At 37.0% G+C, this 19,425-nt stretch overlaps 1 protein-coding gene across 4 annotated transcripts in view; it reads left to right on the forward strand.

The window, feature by feature from the left end:
• Positions 1-19,425, forward strand: part of LOC121730110 (phosphatidate phosphatase LPIN2) — a 33,561-nt gene that overhangs the window by 3,887 nt on the left and 10,249 nt on the right. For 3 of the 4 annotated variants that reach the window (XM_042118961.1, XM_042118963.1, XM_042118964.1), the window contains exons 1-7: positions 833-1,052; positions 4,143-4,441; positions 7,814-8,046; positions 9,153-9,626; positions 12,792-13,153; positions 15,231-15,384; positions 18,116-18,308. In XM_042118961.1, coding sequence (XP_041974895.1) covers positions 4,253-4,441; positions 7,814-8,046; positions 9,153-9,626; positions 12,792-13,153; positions 15,231-15,384; positions 18,116-18,308 — 1,605 coding nt within the window. In that variant the 5' untranslated portion in view covers positions 833-1,052; positions 4,143-4,252. Of the gene's footprint in view, positions 1-832; positions 1,053-4,142; positions 4,442-7,813; positions 8,047-9,152; positions 9,627-12,791; positions 13,154-15,230; positions 15,385-18,115; positions 18,309-19,425 lie in introns of those variants that run through there. The other variant, XM_042118962.1, reaches the window with a different exon arrangement.

The following is a 19,425-nucleotide window of genomic DNA, read 5'->3' on the forward strand; positions in this document are numbered from 1 at the left end:
TGCGCGTTTGGTTTGCAGTTCTATTGCAGTCGTGTCAACTGCATTCAAACTGCACTTGAACTGCATTTGCGGTTGGATTGCAGTTGAAATGCGGTCCGTCTGTATAGACCCTTAGTAATCTTGTTTTTATGGAAAGAATTCGTCTCCTTTTATAAGGTATCCCCTACAAGAAATGCTCGAGGAGTGACGACTTTTTGAGGTCTTGACCTAATTGTGACTGACCCTAATAGATTGATTTGTTTCGGAACAAGCGGATTTGTCTAATTGTGAATTTTTATGATTTTTATATTTTCTTCTAAATGATTCAGATTATCTTCCATTTCCATTATCACGCCAGACTTGGCCACCACCACCACCAATCTGTCACTCTCTGATTTCTCTTATATTTAAGGATCTTAATTTGATAAGATTGAACTTCTCATGTGTTAGTTTTTCAATTACTTTTATTCTTATTGTGTAAAGATTTCATAATCACTACATGAATATAATATCAGTGATTAATTTCCTAGAGTTCACCTGTATTGTCCAATCGTTATGTCTACCTAGTCGTCTGTCTAGTGACCCGTCTGCAATATTTGTTTTGCAGCTCGCTAAATTTAAATGCCAAAAGTCAAAACAAATGATGCCGTTACTAGTTTTTATTATTCGTAGCCCCAAGGTATTCACATTTCACGGTATTGAATGTATGTTCCACTTTTCCGCGCGATCAGGCGACATCACGCCATGCCGCGCGATCGACTTGTTGCTCCATGCTTTGTGTGACTTGCGAGTGGCATACATCACGTCCAGCTAGCAACGAGTGACGAGCCACGCACTGCCAGATGTCAGTGACGAGCGGCGAGTACAATTTAGTTCGAAACTTTATTCAGCGCAGATAACACGTGTGTACGTCGTTTGTTTCTGCGTGATCGAAGCGTGGAATACGCTATCTTCAATTACCAAATAAATAAGGCAACAGTCTTTCCGATTAAGAGTGGAGTGCATCGTTTATTCCAGGATAATCTTGACAATTCGAGTGCCTTGTTGATTCCTGTGCTACTCATCTTTTATTAGTAAGCATTTTCATACTTAAAATAAAACTATGTCACATAAGTTTTTATTGCAACACTTTAATTTTATTCGTGAATTTTTTTATTCGTGAAATTTCCAAGCTGTTTATGATAATTTTAACACAGATTCTATTAAAACACATTTATCTACTTTAGATAGATTAGAAACATGTGTTTATCTAAAATATTATCAACGGATGTAATTTCTAATCCTACATGCTTAGTATGTAATTTTCTTGTATTGATCGGTGCAGTGGGGTTTTCCTTAGCACACCTCACTATTATTGTGCGCGAAGTGATTATCTTTTGATTCACTACCTATGTAATTACCTCTACAGTTGTTATTTTCACTTTTACCTGAGCTCCCGAGCGAGCCTTACTTCGTAATGGCTCGTTATCTTTTGGCTATTTATCGGTAGCTTGTGGTTTTACGTGATAATCATGTCATACGATTTTTTATTATGAATGTTGTTTCTTTCTACTAGTACTAATAGTTGTGAGTCATACTATTTGTTTACTTGGTTGTTTATTGTTAACTGATTCTGCATAAATAATGCTGTAAGTACTTATTTTTCAATGAAAACCTACGCAATATATAAAATATTTATTTTTTTAAGTTTTATTTATCTAATTTATCAATTAAATATAGCGGAATATAATAAGGCTGTTTACGATTATTAACCACGAGTTTGTTGTGTAAACTGAGGTCAACAGTTTTAAGCAATGGTCATTGAGTTAACGTTTATGTACTTAGTTAACTGTTGCACACTTTATGCTTTTCATTTTCTACTTTCTAACTTACAATCGTTAATGATATTATTGTTTTTATTTCTTTTTAATTACTTTTATTTGTTTTCGAAACCACACTGGACTCTTAATGCGGTCGACCGCATTATTTTCTTTCTACCTTGTGGTTTTTATATGACGTTACTACTTTACCGATAAGGTTTCATTGTTTTCAATGTTCGGTCTACATTTGTTAATAAGTATTAAATAAGGATGATAACTGATAAGAAATGAGTTAGCCGGGTGTTTTCAAACTAAACATTGCATTGTGACAAAGGAACTAAAATTGACGTTAGCTTCCTTAGTCATAAGATCTTTACTTACATCTTACTATATTTTACCATCTACAAAAAGCTGAATTGTTATTCTTTCGCAAATACTTTTATTTACTTTGTTTCTTAAATGTAACACATATTACCGAAAATTTTTACGTATTTTTAGTTTGACTTCTACCATATTAAGTATATTTTAAGATTTTCGTTTTTATGTTTTCTTTAGATTTGATATCACAATATTTTTGTGCAGAGTAGGTTTTAATCGTGTAGATGCAAATCTTGTTTAAACTTACCAACGTGTTTGGTTTCTTAAACGTTGCATTTGTAGACCAATCAGCCGGCAAATGTTAAGGCTAGCAATTACCAAACGCACAAATAATAATCACTATGTGAAATCATAATACGCTCGGGTGCATGAATGGATCGGATGTGACGAAGTAACTTTATTTTTTTATTCATTACAAAATGTATGTGTAAGTCATGCCAATGAAAATCAATTTCATTAAATCAATAATTGAAATTTTAATTAAAAGTAGGTAAACATCTAGTTGAAAAGGTTGCTGAAAACTTTAAAATTTCTGTCTCGAATCTTGAAGATGTTTTAAACTCAAACAGAAATGGGCAGGGTTTTTCTGTCTTCAATAATTTAAATGTGAATACCCTTACATCAAGTACACCTTGTTCACAGATAAGTGTAAATGAACAAAAAAGCATTACGTCGCACATTTTACTGGCTTATTTGAATATCTTTTTGCTGTCTACGAGTGTAAAAACACCGGTCAAGCACCTGCTAGGGTGAACACGTTGCTTGGTCACGTTGCAGGCCAGGGAACTTCTCTATGTCATTATATTGTCACTTGTCACCCGTGGCTCCGTGCCAACTGCCAGAGTATAGAGTATTAAGGAAACAATAGATCATCTAGTACAATAATGGACTTACCGGAGTTTTTTCCTCGGCTTTCCACTCTTGCGTAATTGTACGTTGGAAAAATTAATCATCATAAAGGTTATTTGCAATCGTTACCAGAGGTTAAAAATTATGTAAGTATAGTGATTAATTGTCGGTAAAAAGTAACAAATAATAATTCCTAGATATCATTATCTACATAAGCTGTTCTTGGTATGTGCAATAATTGTGTACCGAATTTACATAGTAATACTTATATCTTTTTAGCTTGAATTTAATTAATGTTGATGAACCTACAAAAAAGTCAATTACACTTGCGACGGTTTGATTTGCAATACATATAATATATTTCCGGCAACGATGCCCTTTTTTAAACTTAATGTGTGCAACCAAAAGGTCAGCGCTCTAGTGATAACAAAGAAAAAACATAAAGGACTAGTTTTATGATATCTGTCTCTGGAGATAATATTATAGAGATGAATTTAAATGTGCTCAAACTTTTTCTCGTAGTAATAGTCAGCAGGCAGAGAAAGAACAAATAATATTAAATATAGAGGATGCTTAAATACATATTTAATTTGCTACTGTATGACCCAAATGAATCAGATAATATTCAACTAATTGCACCTTGTAAAGTCTCCTCAAATACGTATCGAATGTTGTAAAGACTAAAGGCCGCTTTCATCGTTTCGCAAGACGACCCTTTGTAACGGTGTTTCGATAACTGTATTCTTACCATGTCTTTACAGTTTACATGAGGGAAAGGTTGTTAAAATGACTTTAATTGCAGTTTGCAGACCGTTCCTTGTGTGTTGCAATTCGTTAACTCCACATCCGTTATGTGATGACTCATTAATTAAGTTTCATGTTGAATAATGATAGTTTCTTTTGCATATTATAAATTATTACTTTTGTTTGCTATAGGATTGTTTATTGTATGAAATGAATTTATCGCTTGGATAAAATTTATTTTAACTTTTCATTACTCACAGAACTGGATTTATAAACCTGGTTTAGGTAATCTTGAATATCATTAGAACACCAATAATTTTCTAAGTAATCTAAATATCGATTTGCATGAAATATTATCCATATTAAGTAGGTAAGTATACATTTTTGTTGCAGGTACTCCCTTACGCCCAGTCATCAAAATGAGAGAGCTGGCGAAGGACTAATATAAAACTGGTGATAGTGGACTTTATAGTGAATCAAGTGAACGTGAATAAACCGCCAAGATGTATTCTATGAACTATATCGGCAAGTTCATTGCCAACTTTTACGAGTTCTACAACGAGATTAACGGGGCTACCCTCACTGGGGCCATCGATGTGGTGGTGGTGGAACAGCCGGATGGGAGCTTCACGTGCTCACCTTTCCATGTGCGCTTCGGGAAGTTGGGCGTGCTGCGATCCAGGTTCAAAGTGGTATGTATCTGTTATCTAATAGGCATTGGTTAATCGTATAGGCCGATTAGTGATTACCTACTGATTACCCACCATGATAGACAGTTTCCGTATGTGCTATTACTGTACCAGAAAAAAAAAACTTGAGAGGTGTCAAGGGACACCCGGATGGAACAAAGATATAAAAAAAATCATAACTGGCTTGCTTTCTATGAGAGAGAAAGAGACAGAGAAACACGCGCATGCCGCACGGCTTACAAATATAGCAAAAAGCACAGACAATAGACAGATCAATATAGATACCGCATATTGTGCCGTGAAGTACATGCGGTATCTATCTGTGGCAAAAAGTGTCGGTCAAAAAGTGTCGTGTCGTTACAACTTTTTCCGTCTAGTCCCCTTTCGCAACGCGCGATAAAGAACTTCGTTCCAAAAAATATTTTATAGGAAAATGGTGGATCTACGTTATTTGGTCAGGTTATGTCATTTCAAAGTCAGTCGTGATCAGGCTTCCGACGTAGCCCGACCAAATTACGTAGATCTTCCATCTGCATCTGTGAATTGTGATAGTACTTATCTACCTTTTGTATGCATGATGCACTCAAACATTTGAGCAACAGTTTCGTCCCTTTGGATCGTCACATCTTCTGCGTTAAATTTTTCTCCGATATGCTTTTTATACCTGATGAATTAAGCCAATCTATTATTAATACAATAATTAAACTTTGATACGTCTTGGGATTTCTTTTACAAACAATGAGTAAGGGCTTTTTGTGTTAACCTATGAATTATGTTGTGGTTTTTGTAATCTTTGGAACGGACATTGAGTGCGATTCTTTAATACTCATTAGTTTTCAGTCTTCACAATTATAACATTTTGTATGATAAACAAGTTTATAGTTATAATTTACATAATGTTTACTCGTTTATAACATAGTAAATACAATTATAGTAATTCCATGTAATAGCTACATTCTGTAAATTGTAATGGCGATAAATGTGCAAACAGAGAAGTATTTGCCATAAAAAGTATGTTTTTTTTACAATTATTTATGCGGTCATCAAGGCTAACAAGTATCAAAGAAGATTATGGTTTACGTAATAATATTATTACGTAAACCATAATCTTATTATGATTGTTTATTGAAAATAAGTTTCGAAACAAAATCGATTAAGTAATTGATAACGTAATGAACTTCCTTGATCTTGATTGGTGTTCTTTTGGGCTCGTTCTATTCAGAAGTAAGTATGTTATTCAAAGGTATCTTACAATCTCCTTGCAGCTGTGACGACATCCAAAACCGGACTTACTACTTTTCTCAACGATTATATTTAACGAACACTCGACTAGTTCAAGTATCAAGATTGAATGGTCACTCTATAATTTTTTGTCCAAAGATGTACGAGTATTGAGTAGGTAGAGATTCTTAGGTACCTAATGTAATTCAATAATGATGTTTCGTTGTACAATTTTCTTGTTGCTACGAAAAACTCGTTGCAGGGTAAATGTACACTGACCTTTATGTTTTGTGTCAGCCGTTCTAATAAATTGTAGAGTGGAGTCATTTGTACTATGGTGGAGTCATTAGGATAAATAGACTTGAATGCACGTTGCAGTCCATGAGGATAAACCCATTGCACAAAACATACATTGGAGATTCTAAAGTCTGGCAAATTGCAAAGTAACGAGTTTCGAAGCTGTACTAGGTATTATTATCATTGACTAGCTGTCCCGGTGAACTTCGTGTCACTTTAAAACCTTCCCCGGACTTCTACGAATATTTTAAGACTAAAATCAGCCCAATCCGTTCAGCCGTTTTCGAATTTTAGCGCGACTAAGACATTTGAAAATCCATTTTTATATATAAGAACAAGACCGTTTTTTCATAGATTTTTTTAAATCGTTTTAAATGTATGCAGTTTTTAAGGTTTTTTGACAGGAAATTATATTTTCAATAGCGTTATTAATTGGTTAACGTTTTGTCGACTTCTGCCACTTAGAAACCGGGCATGTTGTACTTTGCCGCAGATAACTAAAGTATCGCTATCGCTTCTATTGAGCTTGAAATTTTATTGATCACTAGATGACGCCCGCAACTCCGTTGCGCCAAAATTAGTTTATCGCGCGGGAACCGTACATTTTTCCGGGATGAAAAGTATCCTATGTCCTTTCCCGGGACTCAAAGTATCTCCATGCCAATTTCAAAAAAATCGGTTTAGCGGTTTGGGCGTGAAGAGGTAACAGACAGACAGACAAACTTTCGCATTGATAATATTAGTATGGAAGTATGGATATCAAAAGTATGACTTGTCCACGTGCATTATATCACTATGAATCCATACCTATTCGCGGGATTAGTATCATCATTCATCAGAGTGTTGCGTGCGCGAGGTTGTAATATAACATTAGCTAAGTATGTGACATGTGCGGTATGTTCTAGATTCTAGAACATCACATGTTCCGCAAACGCTCTCCGAGCGAACATTTAGGTACTTTTTAACGCAACGAAAATGGCTCGCATTTTTGTGTCCATTTCACCAAATATTTGTAGTTATGTCGACTGTTTATTTTCATATGAGCGAGGTATTGCCAAAACAAGATAGAAAATCTGCGACTGATTCACAGAGTGCTGGAAACCTGCCAACGTGGTATACAATTCCCTTCGAGAATTGTATTAAAAGTTTGGCACAAATTCCTGCATTCAGGAAGGCACCTGCTATATTATAATCTTTTTTTTTATCGAAGTAATGTTCCGATTAAATAATTGCACGAATTTTGTTATCTTTTCCGCTTTTTTGATTCATTAAAAATGAAGCACATAATTAGGCGAAGTAAATTTTAAAAATAATTAGTTTAAGTATGAGCTTATTTCTTTTCTATATAATACTGAAAATAATTTTGCCAAGTGGCAACAACAACTATGTATAGTACCAAATTAATGAGGAGTACATGATATCTTAGAATTTACGTCACAGCCACTTTGAATACATAAAATATGATAATTAGCTCTACTCAGATTTATTTACATCTCTACACTTGGGACCGAATATGTTATCACACTTTAAGATGGACCAATTGCCCAACCACATTCCAATTATACTACTAGTATATGTTGAGCGAAAGAGCGACTGCTTTTTGGTAGAATAGAGCTGACCAACGGAATAGTCTTTTTACCAAGACGAATTTTTTTAATGACTTCAACAGGCGTAATCCTTCCTAGAACCATCATAATCGAAACTACGATCAGTCACATAATTTCATAGGTAATGTGACGTTATCTAGCTCGCCTTGTGAAGACCAGACAAGACCTATCTCTTAACGCGGAATATCTATCTTTTCCCAGTACATATTAAGTATCTCCCTGAATCACTAACCAATTTATACTTTTGTAGGTTGACCTGGAACTCAATGGGGAGCCGCTGGACATCCACATGAAGCTGGGAGAGTCCGGGGAGGCCTTCTTTGTGGAGGAAATAGGCGAGAATGAGGAGGAATGTGCGGCGCATCTCGCCACTTCCCCCATCCCCGCGTCGAGGTTCGAGGAGCTGTATGAGCCTCGACGGAGAAATTCCCTGTCCGCTGTTGAGCCTGACCACGGACAAGCCTCAGACTATACTAAGAGAAGGTAACATCCGTTGGTCAGTTGTTGCGCAAGGTTGTATTGATTAATATTGACAACGAAGTTAGAATTAAAATGTTTGAGAATTGACTGCTGACATTGCAAGCATTATTGTAGCTCGACGCGTTTTGCCAAATCCCATGCAATCATGTTTACAACTTCGTTGTTGAAATTATTGAAGTTCCCTAAGGTTTTTAATTGAAATCAGAATCAAAACTAACTCCATTCAATAGAATTTTCTGGAATAGCTGCAGGTAAGTCAGCCTTGAAGGATGTTGCCAGAATGATCAAGATTTAAAAAGATAACGATGCTGTTTGACCATGAGCATGTGGCAGTGCCTCGTAAGAGTTAACATCAGCAATTTGTATTCCAAATGCAAGCTCTTCAACAATGGCAATGGCAATTTTCTAATTCACTGCTTACATATTCCGTAACCCAACATTTCAGCGTTTGAAGCTACGAATAATAAGGTTTGAAGGTTGAATTGCAAATTTCCTGATACCAATATTCAGACCGTTTTTCCGTATAAGCCGTTTCCTTTTGTTCGGATAAGATTATTTAATTATTTCCTATTGAACACCATCGCGACGGCTGATCGGATGTAAAGATAAGGGCATTGGGAGAATAAAAATGCTGCCCACCAGAAATTAACATTCCGACGACGAGTATCATCCAAATAAGATGATCATCTACTGCTAAATTCTAATGTTTTTGATCATAAAACTCATATTTTTTTTAGATTTTGATTAGATTGAGTAAAATTGTGAACTTCTGCAGCATTCAATGTCAATACCGTCTTTACATCATAATCAAGTTACCGTAAAATAAAGTAGAAAGTGAACACGCAATGCAGCTCAGTAATTTGCTTACATACGTGTGTACCGAGATGCACAAGTTTATACCCGACTATAAATAACAACGTACAAACATTTCAGCATCGGTTTTACCATCACCATACGGCTGAGGTGTGGGGCTCGTGTTTTCTGTAACTCCATTCCTCGACCTTCCTTACCTCTTACATTTGGAAAATCGTCAAATATATACAGGCTACGGTTTCCTCCGAAGAAAAAACATCTATTTGTATGATGTTTTAAAATTATTTCTTTTGCAGGTACACGGCTGACATGCAGAGCATGCAGAAGCCGGATTTAAGCAAACTCGCCAAAAGCAAGGAGGAGAAAATAGCCCGGCACGACCTAGACAATGACGCCCTATTCGAAATGGACGGGTTGAACGAGGGGTCCGCCGATTGGACTGATTCGAAGCCGAGGACGTTCGCAGCGACGCAGCTCGGCTCGGCCGAGAGCGAGGCCAACCAGGCCGTGCTGAAGATCAGCGAGCACAACGACTTCCGGCCCATAGACGCGGCGCCGCAGGAGGAGACCAAGACCAACGGAAACGGCAAGAAGAAGAAGAAGACGCGGAAGACCAGCTCCAAGAAGAAGCACCAAAGAAAGTCGTCAACCAGCTCGGTATCTAGTCAGTCAGATCTCACCGGCGCGGAGCGAACCCAGCCTGCCGCCATACGCAACCCGAATGAAATCAATTTCTTCAGCGACACCGAAATCGCCGACTGCGCTCTAAGGTAAATAAATAAACTTAAACATTGGGATTGCATGTCTGGTAGCAATTAAATCCCCCGTTCCACACATCGAAATCGGTCAATGTTCGCGGTGAATCGATAATGTGCATACGTTCTGTCTCTTTTCCACCCACCATAAACGTGATATTCCATCTCTTTTTGACTTGGGTTAACGGTTGCAGCGATGAAATGTCCAACATGAAGCTGGACGGCGACAATCGAATTCCCCTGGCGTTGTCGGACACAGCGTTCGAAGTGCATGCTGCATCCAGACACTCGTAATGACTCATACTTTCTTACGCCTCGCTAGCTACTGTAATTTAGTCAATTGCTAGTATAAATAGCTGAATAGCTGCTTGTAAACTAGGAAGCTTGTATTCACTTATAATTCGATGCGCCTATTCATTTCGTTACGTAGATACATATAGACGGGCAAACGCCCAGGCATATTGAGCGTCTTTTGTAAGGATTTCCTGACAGAAGTTTATTATTTCAACAGCATTGTTGATGGGTTAACGTTTTAACATAAACCAATCACAAATAAAAAAAAGAAACGCTAGCAAAAAAAAAACTCCAGACGAAAAACTTCTAGTTGGCCAATGACGTTCATCGATATGTGAAAATGTCCAAAAGTTTTAGGAACATGTGAACATTTTGCCCGTGTTCATGCTGTTTTTCACTAGTTTGAAAAGTGCATACCATCAATTACAAGTATGATAAGAGTAATGAATGTAACCATTACAACAAAATTCTTTGTTCCGCACAAAATAGAAATATTTTTAATCAGTAATGAGCTTTGACGTCACAGACTTTTATTACTTGATACGCTTACACCGCTCATTATAATATTATGATTAGAATGTTTAGGTATACAACCTATACAATAAAATAAAACCTACATTGTTGCCTAATGTCTTGATAATCGTTTGGCTTGTATAGTCTTGAATTTTGTTCTATAATATTTCCATCAGCTGTTTCATGTTATTATGTTTCCTGTTGTGTTAGTTCTGTCAAAAATTCATTGTATTCAATAGATAAATATCATATACTCATTGTATTCAATAGATAATTGTTATAATATTGAGAACATAAAATATGTCAGTAATTTGAGCTTTCATGTAAGTGCTGCTCTATGTTTATTGTTCATGTAAACAATAAACATAAGCAGCACTTACATTAAAGCTCATAGCACAGCTGGAAATGAAGTTTATTCCATTACAATCGGTTCGGTAGTTTTGGCGTTTGGCGTGAAAGCGAGACTGACAGACAGACAGACAGACAGAGATACTTTCGCATTCATAATATTAGTACAGATTATGTGCACACTGCACAGCTGTTTTTGGGTATTTTGATTAATTAAGGGCCGCGCTACACCGGAATGGCAGCGGCGAGGCGAGCACTTTCAGCGCTGCCATTCCGGTGTAGCGCGGCCCTAAGAGGGGTACCACTTACCAGGGTTTTAAAAAGTTTTTAAATTTGACACAAATTTTGTTGACACCGCGCGCTATAAACTAAAGTCCACGCGGACGAAGTCGCGGGCAACAGCTAGTTATGAATAAAAACAATAATATATAATAAAGTAGGTATGATTAGTTCTGTTATAATAATGAAGTAAAAAATAAAGCGCCATCTGTTTTCATATATTAGAATTAAAATGTTGATTGCATTGATATATTTTCTGGATGGAATATAGGCCAACACAACACACTCGAACTCCTTAGAAATGCAGTAGGAGTTCTATAAGATAAGATAGATTGATTATTATTATAGCAAGTGATAATATTATTAAACATAATATTCTAACGTATTAAAAACTATAAACAAAAACATAATAACTAATAAGTATGATTAGTTCTATGTTCCAACGAAGTAAAAAAAAGCGCCATCTGTTGAATCGTATTAGAACTAAAATGTTCATTGCATCGCGTCGATATATTTCTGGATTTTTTATAATATTATACATAAAATATATTTAAGATTTTTGAAATATTATTTTAATACACATCCAAGACCCAGGAACATTGAAAACTTTTTGTTCCGCCTGCGGGACTCGAACCCAGGACCCCCGGGATGAGCGCTGGCCACGCGCAATGCGAAGTAATTTTCATCGATATTTTCATGGAAATAAGATATTTTCCCACATCAAAATGTAGCCTATGTCCTTTCTCAGACTCTAGAATAACTGTGTACAAAATTTCATTGCAATCGGTTCAGTAGTTTTGCGTGAAAGCGAGACAGACAGACAGACAGAGATACTTTCGCATTTATAATATTAGTATAGATTATGTTGTTGGTACTAAGGTCCTGACTCTTGTAAAAGGTAAAATAGCTCCTGAACACAGTATTAATCTTAGCTATATTTAAAATACTTGACATTGCATAACTAGTAAGCCTCTGCACTCTGCAGTGTTGTTGAGACTCACAATATGCGTCATGGTATAATCTCATTGCACAAATTAAAGCTTAAATTCAGCCAACATTAGTTCAAGCAATATATCATTTATTATGTAGGTAGTTACTGAAGTCGGGACCCGAATGACAGATAAATTTTGCCATTGACCATATTATGCTACCTGTCTCTTTTTCTCGTGCACGAGAATATAGCTTTTCCTGCAGGAGTGAAAGAGACAAAAAGTGATAGGTTTATGGCGAAATTTTACTGTCAACGCCCGTCCCTACTATAGTTAGTATTGGCCTAAAATGATGTAGTTAGCCATCACCAGCTTTTAAGTCTAGTATATTGCAGTGGACTGCACATAATATTCAAAAAAATACTTATAAGCGATTAACAAAACATTAACCAGAAACCTAAAATTGGCAATAAATTGGGGCCAATTTTCGCAAAACAAGAATGTAATAGAAAACTACTCAATAATCGTGAGAAGTACCGAAGTACACACTAAAGGTTAGTCCTTTGTTCGAAATTCCTAATTATGTGAATTTAGGAAACATAAAGAAAAAATTTAATTGTATGTAGTTATTAAGAAAATGTTTAAAATTTAAATACTTTAAATACAGGTTGTTACAAAACTTTAGGCCCTTAAGTGTGTGGTGAATAAAAATAAGTGATAGGTGATGATGATGATGATCTATCACTTAGCTTTGTTCACCCTGTACAGTGTACAGTCAGACACAAATAAAATAATAATATTTCCATTTCTGATGCAGTAAGGAGGCACGGCTCGGGACACCCATACAGTCGGATACAGAAGTGGAGCTATCGCGAGCGGGACAGACAGACAACTCGCAATCCTGGCGATGGGGGGAGCTTCCGGAGCCTCCAGTGAGAGCTCAGGAGGCAGCCGAACCCCCATGCTCCCCAGCCGAGCCAGCAGAACCCTCCTCACCAGCAGAACCCCTCAGTTCTGATGAAGAAAGGAACGTCCGAAGAGGGGTCCTTAGTGGGATGTTCCGCTTCATCTCGTCGAAGGAGACGGAGGCGACGCAGGGGATATACCTAGATGACCTTGATCGGGGACAGGTGGACCCGGATCTGTACTTCCCCAAACACACTGATCGGTATCGCCCAGGTGAGACTTTTTGAATTTATACTAATTTTTAAAAAGTCGTTTTTTTGGTAAAGTGGCCCCGTGCGAGTTTCTTACGCCGGTTCTTCTAGCTGGGTTAGTTCCCGAACCGGTGGTAGGTAGGTAGGAAATAAATATTTTCATTTCATTTCAGTAGACAGTATGTTTGTTTGCTTTGAATAGGTCATGCGGCATGCCAAATGTACCAAAAGCCGTGCTTTGGTGTTTATTAAGCAGACATAAAAGAATTGCTGTCGTTTATTGCCCAGTTTCTAAGGTTTTTTTGACAGGAGTTTATATCTAGTCGCTAAAGTCTTTGATTGGCTAACGCCAAATTATTGCCCAATCGTCAAAGCTATTGGATAGATAAGCTATAGTTAAACTGACGATTCACAATTGGAACTTAGACATAGTACTTAGAACGCATTTATTCGAACATGATTGCTTGAATTATATGACTCAACTTGCAGAATGTGTTCTATTGAGGTTAGTCCATGACTCAAGTTAATCATTTTGTAAAAGGCTATGAAAATTTTCCAATATGTGTAAATGTTATTTTGCTTTTATTTGTTTGTGTACTTGCACATATTAATATGAATATCCTATTAAGCTAAATGAATAAAGTTTATCAGTATAGATGAATAAACATGCACTTAATCAAAGTTTATCAGTATATAAAACATAATAGATTACACGGTAGGTAATAAGACGATAAGATTTTAGAATATTGCCTTGTTGTATAATTTTCTTTAAAGGTCCACTTGTGCAGCGGATATTTGCACAAGTTAAAAACTTTTAATTAACCCTAGGTTAAATTAGATATTTCATAGATTTTATAACTTCGAGAGAGTTATTACGTAACACTATCCATATCCATATTTTCATACTAATATTATAAATTATACTAATATTATAAATGCGAAAGTATTTCTGTCTGTCTGTTACCTCTTCACGCCCCAACCGCTGAATCGATTTTGCTGAAATTTGGTATGGCTTTTTATCCCGGAAAAATGTAGGGTTCCCGCGCGCTAAACGAATTTTGGCGCAACGGAGTTGCGGGCGTCATCTAGTTAATTAAAATCTCAAGTTTTATGCGGATGGGCGGAAAATTTGCAGAAAGGAATTTTGTCTTTATGTATTTGGGCATTTAGCAAGTTGGTATCAACTATCATGTATTATATAATAACTTATGGACACATGGCTAATAGTTCATGTAAATATATGTTTAAGCTGGAAATCGTGTGAATATAGTTTATTATTTATTAACTTACTGAAATAATCACGATTGTGATAAAATCGAATTATCAAGTTGAAGCAACCGATCACGAAATTGTGTCGATATTAACATTTATATTATGCTAAGACGATCGTTACATAACAACCGTTCAATTCTGTTTTGCAAATGTTAGCGTTTCCGTCTAAACATCAAACAGTCCTTTGTTTGCGCTACAACAATTAATTACTATGAATTTCAATTACATATTAACAAGAAGGAAAGAATGATAAATACAAAATAAACTACTTGGAATAACATGGTCTGATTTTTTTCTACAAACTTTGTTCGTTTTAACTTTTAGTTCCACTTAGGCGGGGTTAGGGTTAATTGTAGTTTAAATATTTAGCTATCCCTGATCCCTCTCCTTAGTCCTTAGGCACAGGCATTTTGACAAAAGATAAGCAGTAATCTAGTTGGCGTAATATGTGGGGCTAAGACCTAAGTAGTAATTTCCCCAAGGCTGCCGATATGTCGCACCCCTGTCGTCAAGTTATATCGCAAAAAAGCTGCTACATTTAACTCTTTACCCATAAAATTATCCACTGTTCATACCGACTTTATACTAAATCTCTTATTATGAAGAAGGTTAAAGTAAATGTACCATTAATATAGGCAGTGGACGGACCTCCGTCATTTAGGTGGATTATGTCAATTCAATGTGAGTCAGTATCTGTCGGCTGGGTTTGACATAACTCGACCAAATTAGGCAGGTCCGCAATCTGCCTATGAATCAACTTCTCTGATAGTACTTGAACTGCTATTCATTTCGCACCCTAAAATCTAAATATCCTCTTTGCTCTATAGTCCCCGGCAGCAACGCGGGCGCAGGGCCCACGGAGGAGGAGTACGAGTCCGGCAACGGCCCCTCCCTCCCGCAGTCCCCCGCATCGCCCGCCTCCCCCGCCTCCATGGACGCCCCCGTGTTGGACTCCGACGACGACGACAAGCTGCTGGCCAAGTGAGTAGAAAAAAAAAGTTCTATTTTTTGAATTAATTTGAAATTCAAATGTTTGTAAAGAGTCCTAATTGTTGACCTACCATCCCCGCGTTCCATTTAGCGTTAAAAATGATCAAAACGCTGAAAATAGGAGGCATTTTGAGCGTTTTGATCGTTTTTAACGCTAAATGGAACGCGGGGCATGTGTGTAGATGTAAAAAATTAAAACTGTTTCATTTTTGAATAAAGGCCTATGGGGGATTTTGTATGGACCCCGTCCCCACCCTTCAACAGTCATGGGATGCGTCTCGATTTGTTCACTGGGACCCAGAAAAGTCTTAATACCAGCGTCAGTTTCAAAATCAATGGGGCTTACTAAAAAAATAAACTTTTCTCCAGAAAAAAGTGTTTATTTTTGAACAAAAAAATACTTTTTTCTACAAACAAAAAACATATCAGGGTTCCGTAGTCAAAAAGGAACCCTTATAGTTTCGGTCTGTCTGTAATTCGGCATGTATGCATAATATTATCTTAATGACGGCGACAAAATGGTATATAATCTTTTTTTTATGGTACCTCCCCATACACATCAAGCGGGGGTGATTTTTGAGATATTATGCTGACTTTAAAGGAAAACCATCACGGCTAAGAAAACTTCATAAATAAGTAATTGAGTAATAGTCGATCAACTAAAAAAATTTATTCGAAGAAGTATAAAGAAACTTTTCGTTCAAATTCTTTTGAATGTAACTGAGATGGTCTTGTTGGTAGTAAAAAACAGGTTACAAATGTACATTCATTGACGATACAAAAATTAACAAAAACTAGCGGTACTACTGAGCCTTATATTGCGCGTGACCCGATACGCACTATGCTGGTTTTTAATTCCATGTACAAACAAAATATGACGATTTAATTGAAGACAATAATATTAATATGATCTCCATATTTTAACACTATTTATTTGCACATTAAGGAAATGCGTATGTAAAAGAGAAAAAATAAAATAAAAACAATATATTACCGGTAAAACATGCCAACTTTGCCACATAGGATAACTTTGCCCTAAGATCCATTTTAAGCAACGGTATTATAAAACCTAAGGCCGCGTCACCATCAAACACGGCGCGGCATCGTCACCGTGCCACGATACGACGCCGCCACCGTGACACGTGACGCGTGTTCCGACCTCCGGTGCCACGAACAGTGCGCCGCCCCGTGGCCCATTTAGTTTGATTGAAATCTGACAATATTTCCACTGCGCGACTTTGTTTGATAGGTATTTTACATGCCTCGTTTAAGTTTGGGACGCCATTTTTCGGAAGTTTCACCCTGAATAGGGGCGCGCGGTGCACCGTTCGCGTCACCGGGACACTGTGCGGCGTCGCACCGTGTCAGGGTGACGGCGTCGTGTCATGGCACGATGACGACGCCGCGCCAAGTTTGATGGAATTGCACTGTAACCCCACGTATTTGACAGATGTCGCCATAGTAAAAAATTCTCTATTCTAGTAGATCTTTCGAATGACACCTGTTTCTGCTCTGTTGGTTGGTGGGGACGTTTCTTCTCATAGTCCTTTAAAATTAATGTTTTCGCTCTACTTGTTTGTATCACTGGTTCGGTAACTAACCCGGCGAAAAGAACCGGCGTAAGAAACTCGCATCTCTCGCTTTTCTGGGTGAGTGACAGTGATGTGTAAGTCGGAAAGAAGAGATTACGAAAATGAGCGAGCGAGGTGACGAATAGCGTATCCATGACTGGAAACTCTAATAAAAATTAAATATTTATTAGTAGGTAAGAAGTAGCGGATCAACATAAAAAAAAATTTAACAAAATAAAAGCTTGTATGACCGATGACCATACGTCCTCCAAATATATATACTTTATACTTCATTATCACGACAAGGACAGCTGTTGGCTAGCTGATATGGTATTATTCACTAGGTATTGTTATACAGATAGAAAATTAGACTTTGGATGGTGATGAAACGACTAAAATAGGTATTGAGTGACAGTCACGGATGTGTATTATCTTATACAATACAATGTACCTATCGCGTTATTTACGGTGAAATTATTGTACACGGTTATCATGTTCTATCGCATAATATCCTTTCTAATCAATGAATATTTTTTTTTTGTTTTGAAAAAGTTCCGGTATGTTTTTGTATTGCGGGTACGTCAAATGAAAATTGACGCCTTAAAATTACAATACGGCTCAATTAAAATAATATGCTTATACAATAATATAATGTTAATTTCTTTTTCTAACCTTGACTGGCCAAAGCCATTGGAAAGGGTTATTGCACTTTCGTACCAACTGCAACTGTTTCAATACTGTTCTTGTTTTCTAACCATCCCACTTCCATAGGCCTTGTCCACTACTATTTTAAAACTGTCGCTAAATGCATAGTATTTGCTAATATCCTACCAAATGGCATTTCAAAAGTATTCTTGTTCCTAGCCGTCGAATATAGAGTGTATATAGAGTCCTTGACAACTGCTACTTCAAAAATTTTCTGCTCTTTATCCTGTCAAGTGGCGTAGCTACCGCCGTATATGCCGTATCAATTATACAAGGGCCCCGGGCCACGGGGGGCCCCAACGTGAGCAAAATTATTAATAAGTCACCATTTCTTAAAGTTAAAAAAGGCAACCATACCTTAACATTTTCTATACGGGGCCCCGCCAAGGCACGCTACGCTTCTGGCCGTAGTCAACTGCTATTTCAAAACTTCTTCTAATCCGTAGGGGGCAAGTGGATGTCTACATACGTGAAGGCTCCGTGAGCCGCGCGCTCAGCTACGCGGAGTTCTGTGCGGAGGGGCTTCGCGCGGCTCGGGAGGGAAGGCTCGAGGTGCGTTTGGGCACGCGCCGCTTACCCTGGAGAAGTGCGGCACCGCTGCTGCTGACCCTTATTGCATACCGCCGACCGCTGCCTAATGTGAGTATTGCTGTTCTCTTCACACTTACATACTTTATGGATGGTGTGAGAGAGAAGGCCCGCGCCGCTGCTGTCCACCGCTGCCTTTCGAATTGCCGTCCTTTATACACTTATACGTTCAATACGTGGTGCAAGAGGGACAGCTTGCGTCGTTTGCCGTAGCGAAGCGCGGCGCTGCTGCTGCTTAGTGTTTGCATATCTTTCTACATTATTTAAAAACAACATGAATGAAGTTTATTAAGTACCGTTTCGAATAGTGGGATAAGACACGTTTAGTAACATCTGGCGTTTGTAAATTATACCCACGTGCTTTTGTAATAGGTAAATTGTAATCAGTTTTTCATTCATTGTTGTAGCTGTATTTGTTTACTCAATATATTCTAATCAACTACCGTTTGTTTGTAAACAAAGTCGTTTGGCTTTCAAACTAAACAAACAGATTATAGATGCCAAATAGAGCTTCATATTATGTAGTTACACAATCTGTATTTCAACAAATACATTATGAATTGCTCCCTGCACTAAGAGCTTCCTATTTTTAAACGAAGGTTACTTTCTTAACGGAGATTAGTGAAGATGTTTTATAATCGCACTAGACAGATACATTTCAAAACATGTTTTTGCTAAAATCTATAAATACTTTTTTATATAGTTCAAGGCTGAAATTCGTTCCTGCTATGCAGATTGGATGAAAAACGGGCGTTAAGCTATTATGTTATTTTGCTATATCATAAAATTCTTTAACGTCTATTCGAGAGGTGTGTCTTTAACCTTGACAATGTTTTCGTTATATGCTAATACTGACATAAATTTGTAGTTGATCGTATAAAATCCTTGTATAGGCCAGTTGTGCAAGCTTAGTTAATTAAATACAGATGGAATGTAAATGTAAAGTGTAAACCAACAATGTTTTTCCGTAGACATACTTTATTTATTGCTTTTGCAATTTCATTTACCAATTTTCTTGTACGTTGTAAATGAATTAATATTAATAAATTATTTAATTTTCAATTAAATTAAATTCACAAATTTTCAATTAAATTCTTTAAAAAAAAGATTTCCAGCATTAGGCTCCGTAGTGCCAGTTAGGGTTATTACTATAAGTAATAACTAATAA

Source organism: Aricia agestis, chromosome 9 (genome assembly GCF_905147365.1).
Source record: "Aricia agestis chromosome 9, ilAriAges1.1, whole genome shotgun sequence".
Lineage (NCBI taxonomy): Eukaryota > Metazoa > Arthropoda > Insecta > Lepidoptera > Lycaenidae > Aricia > Aricia agestis.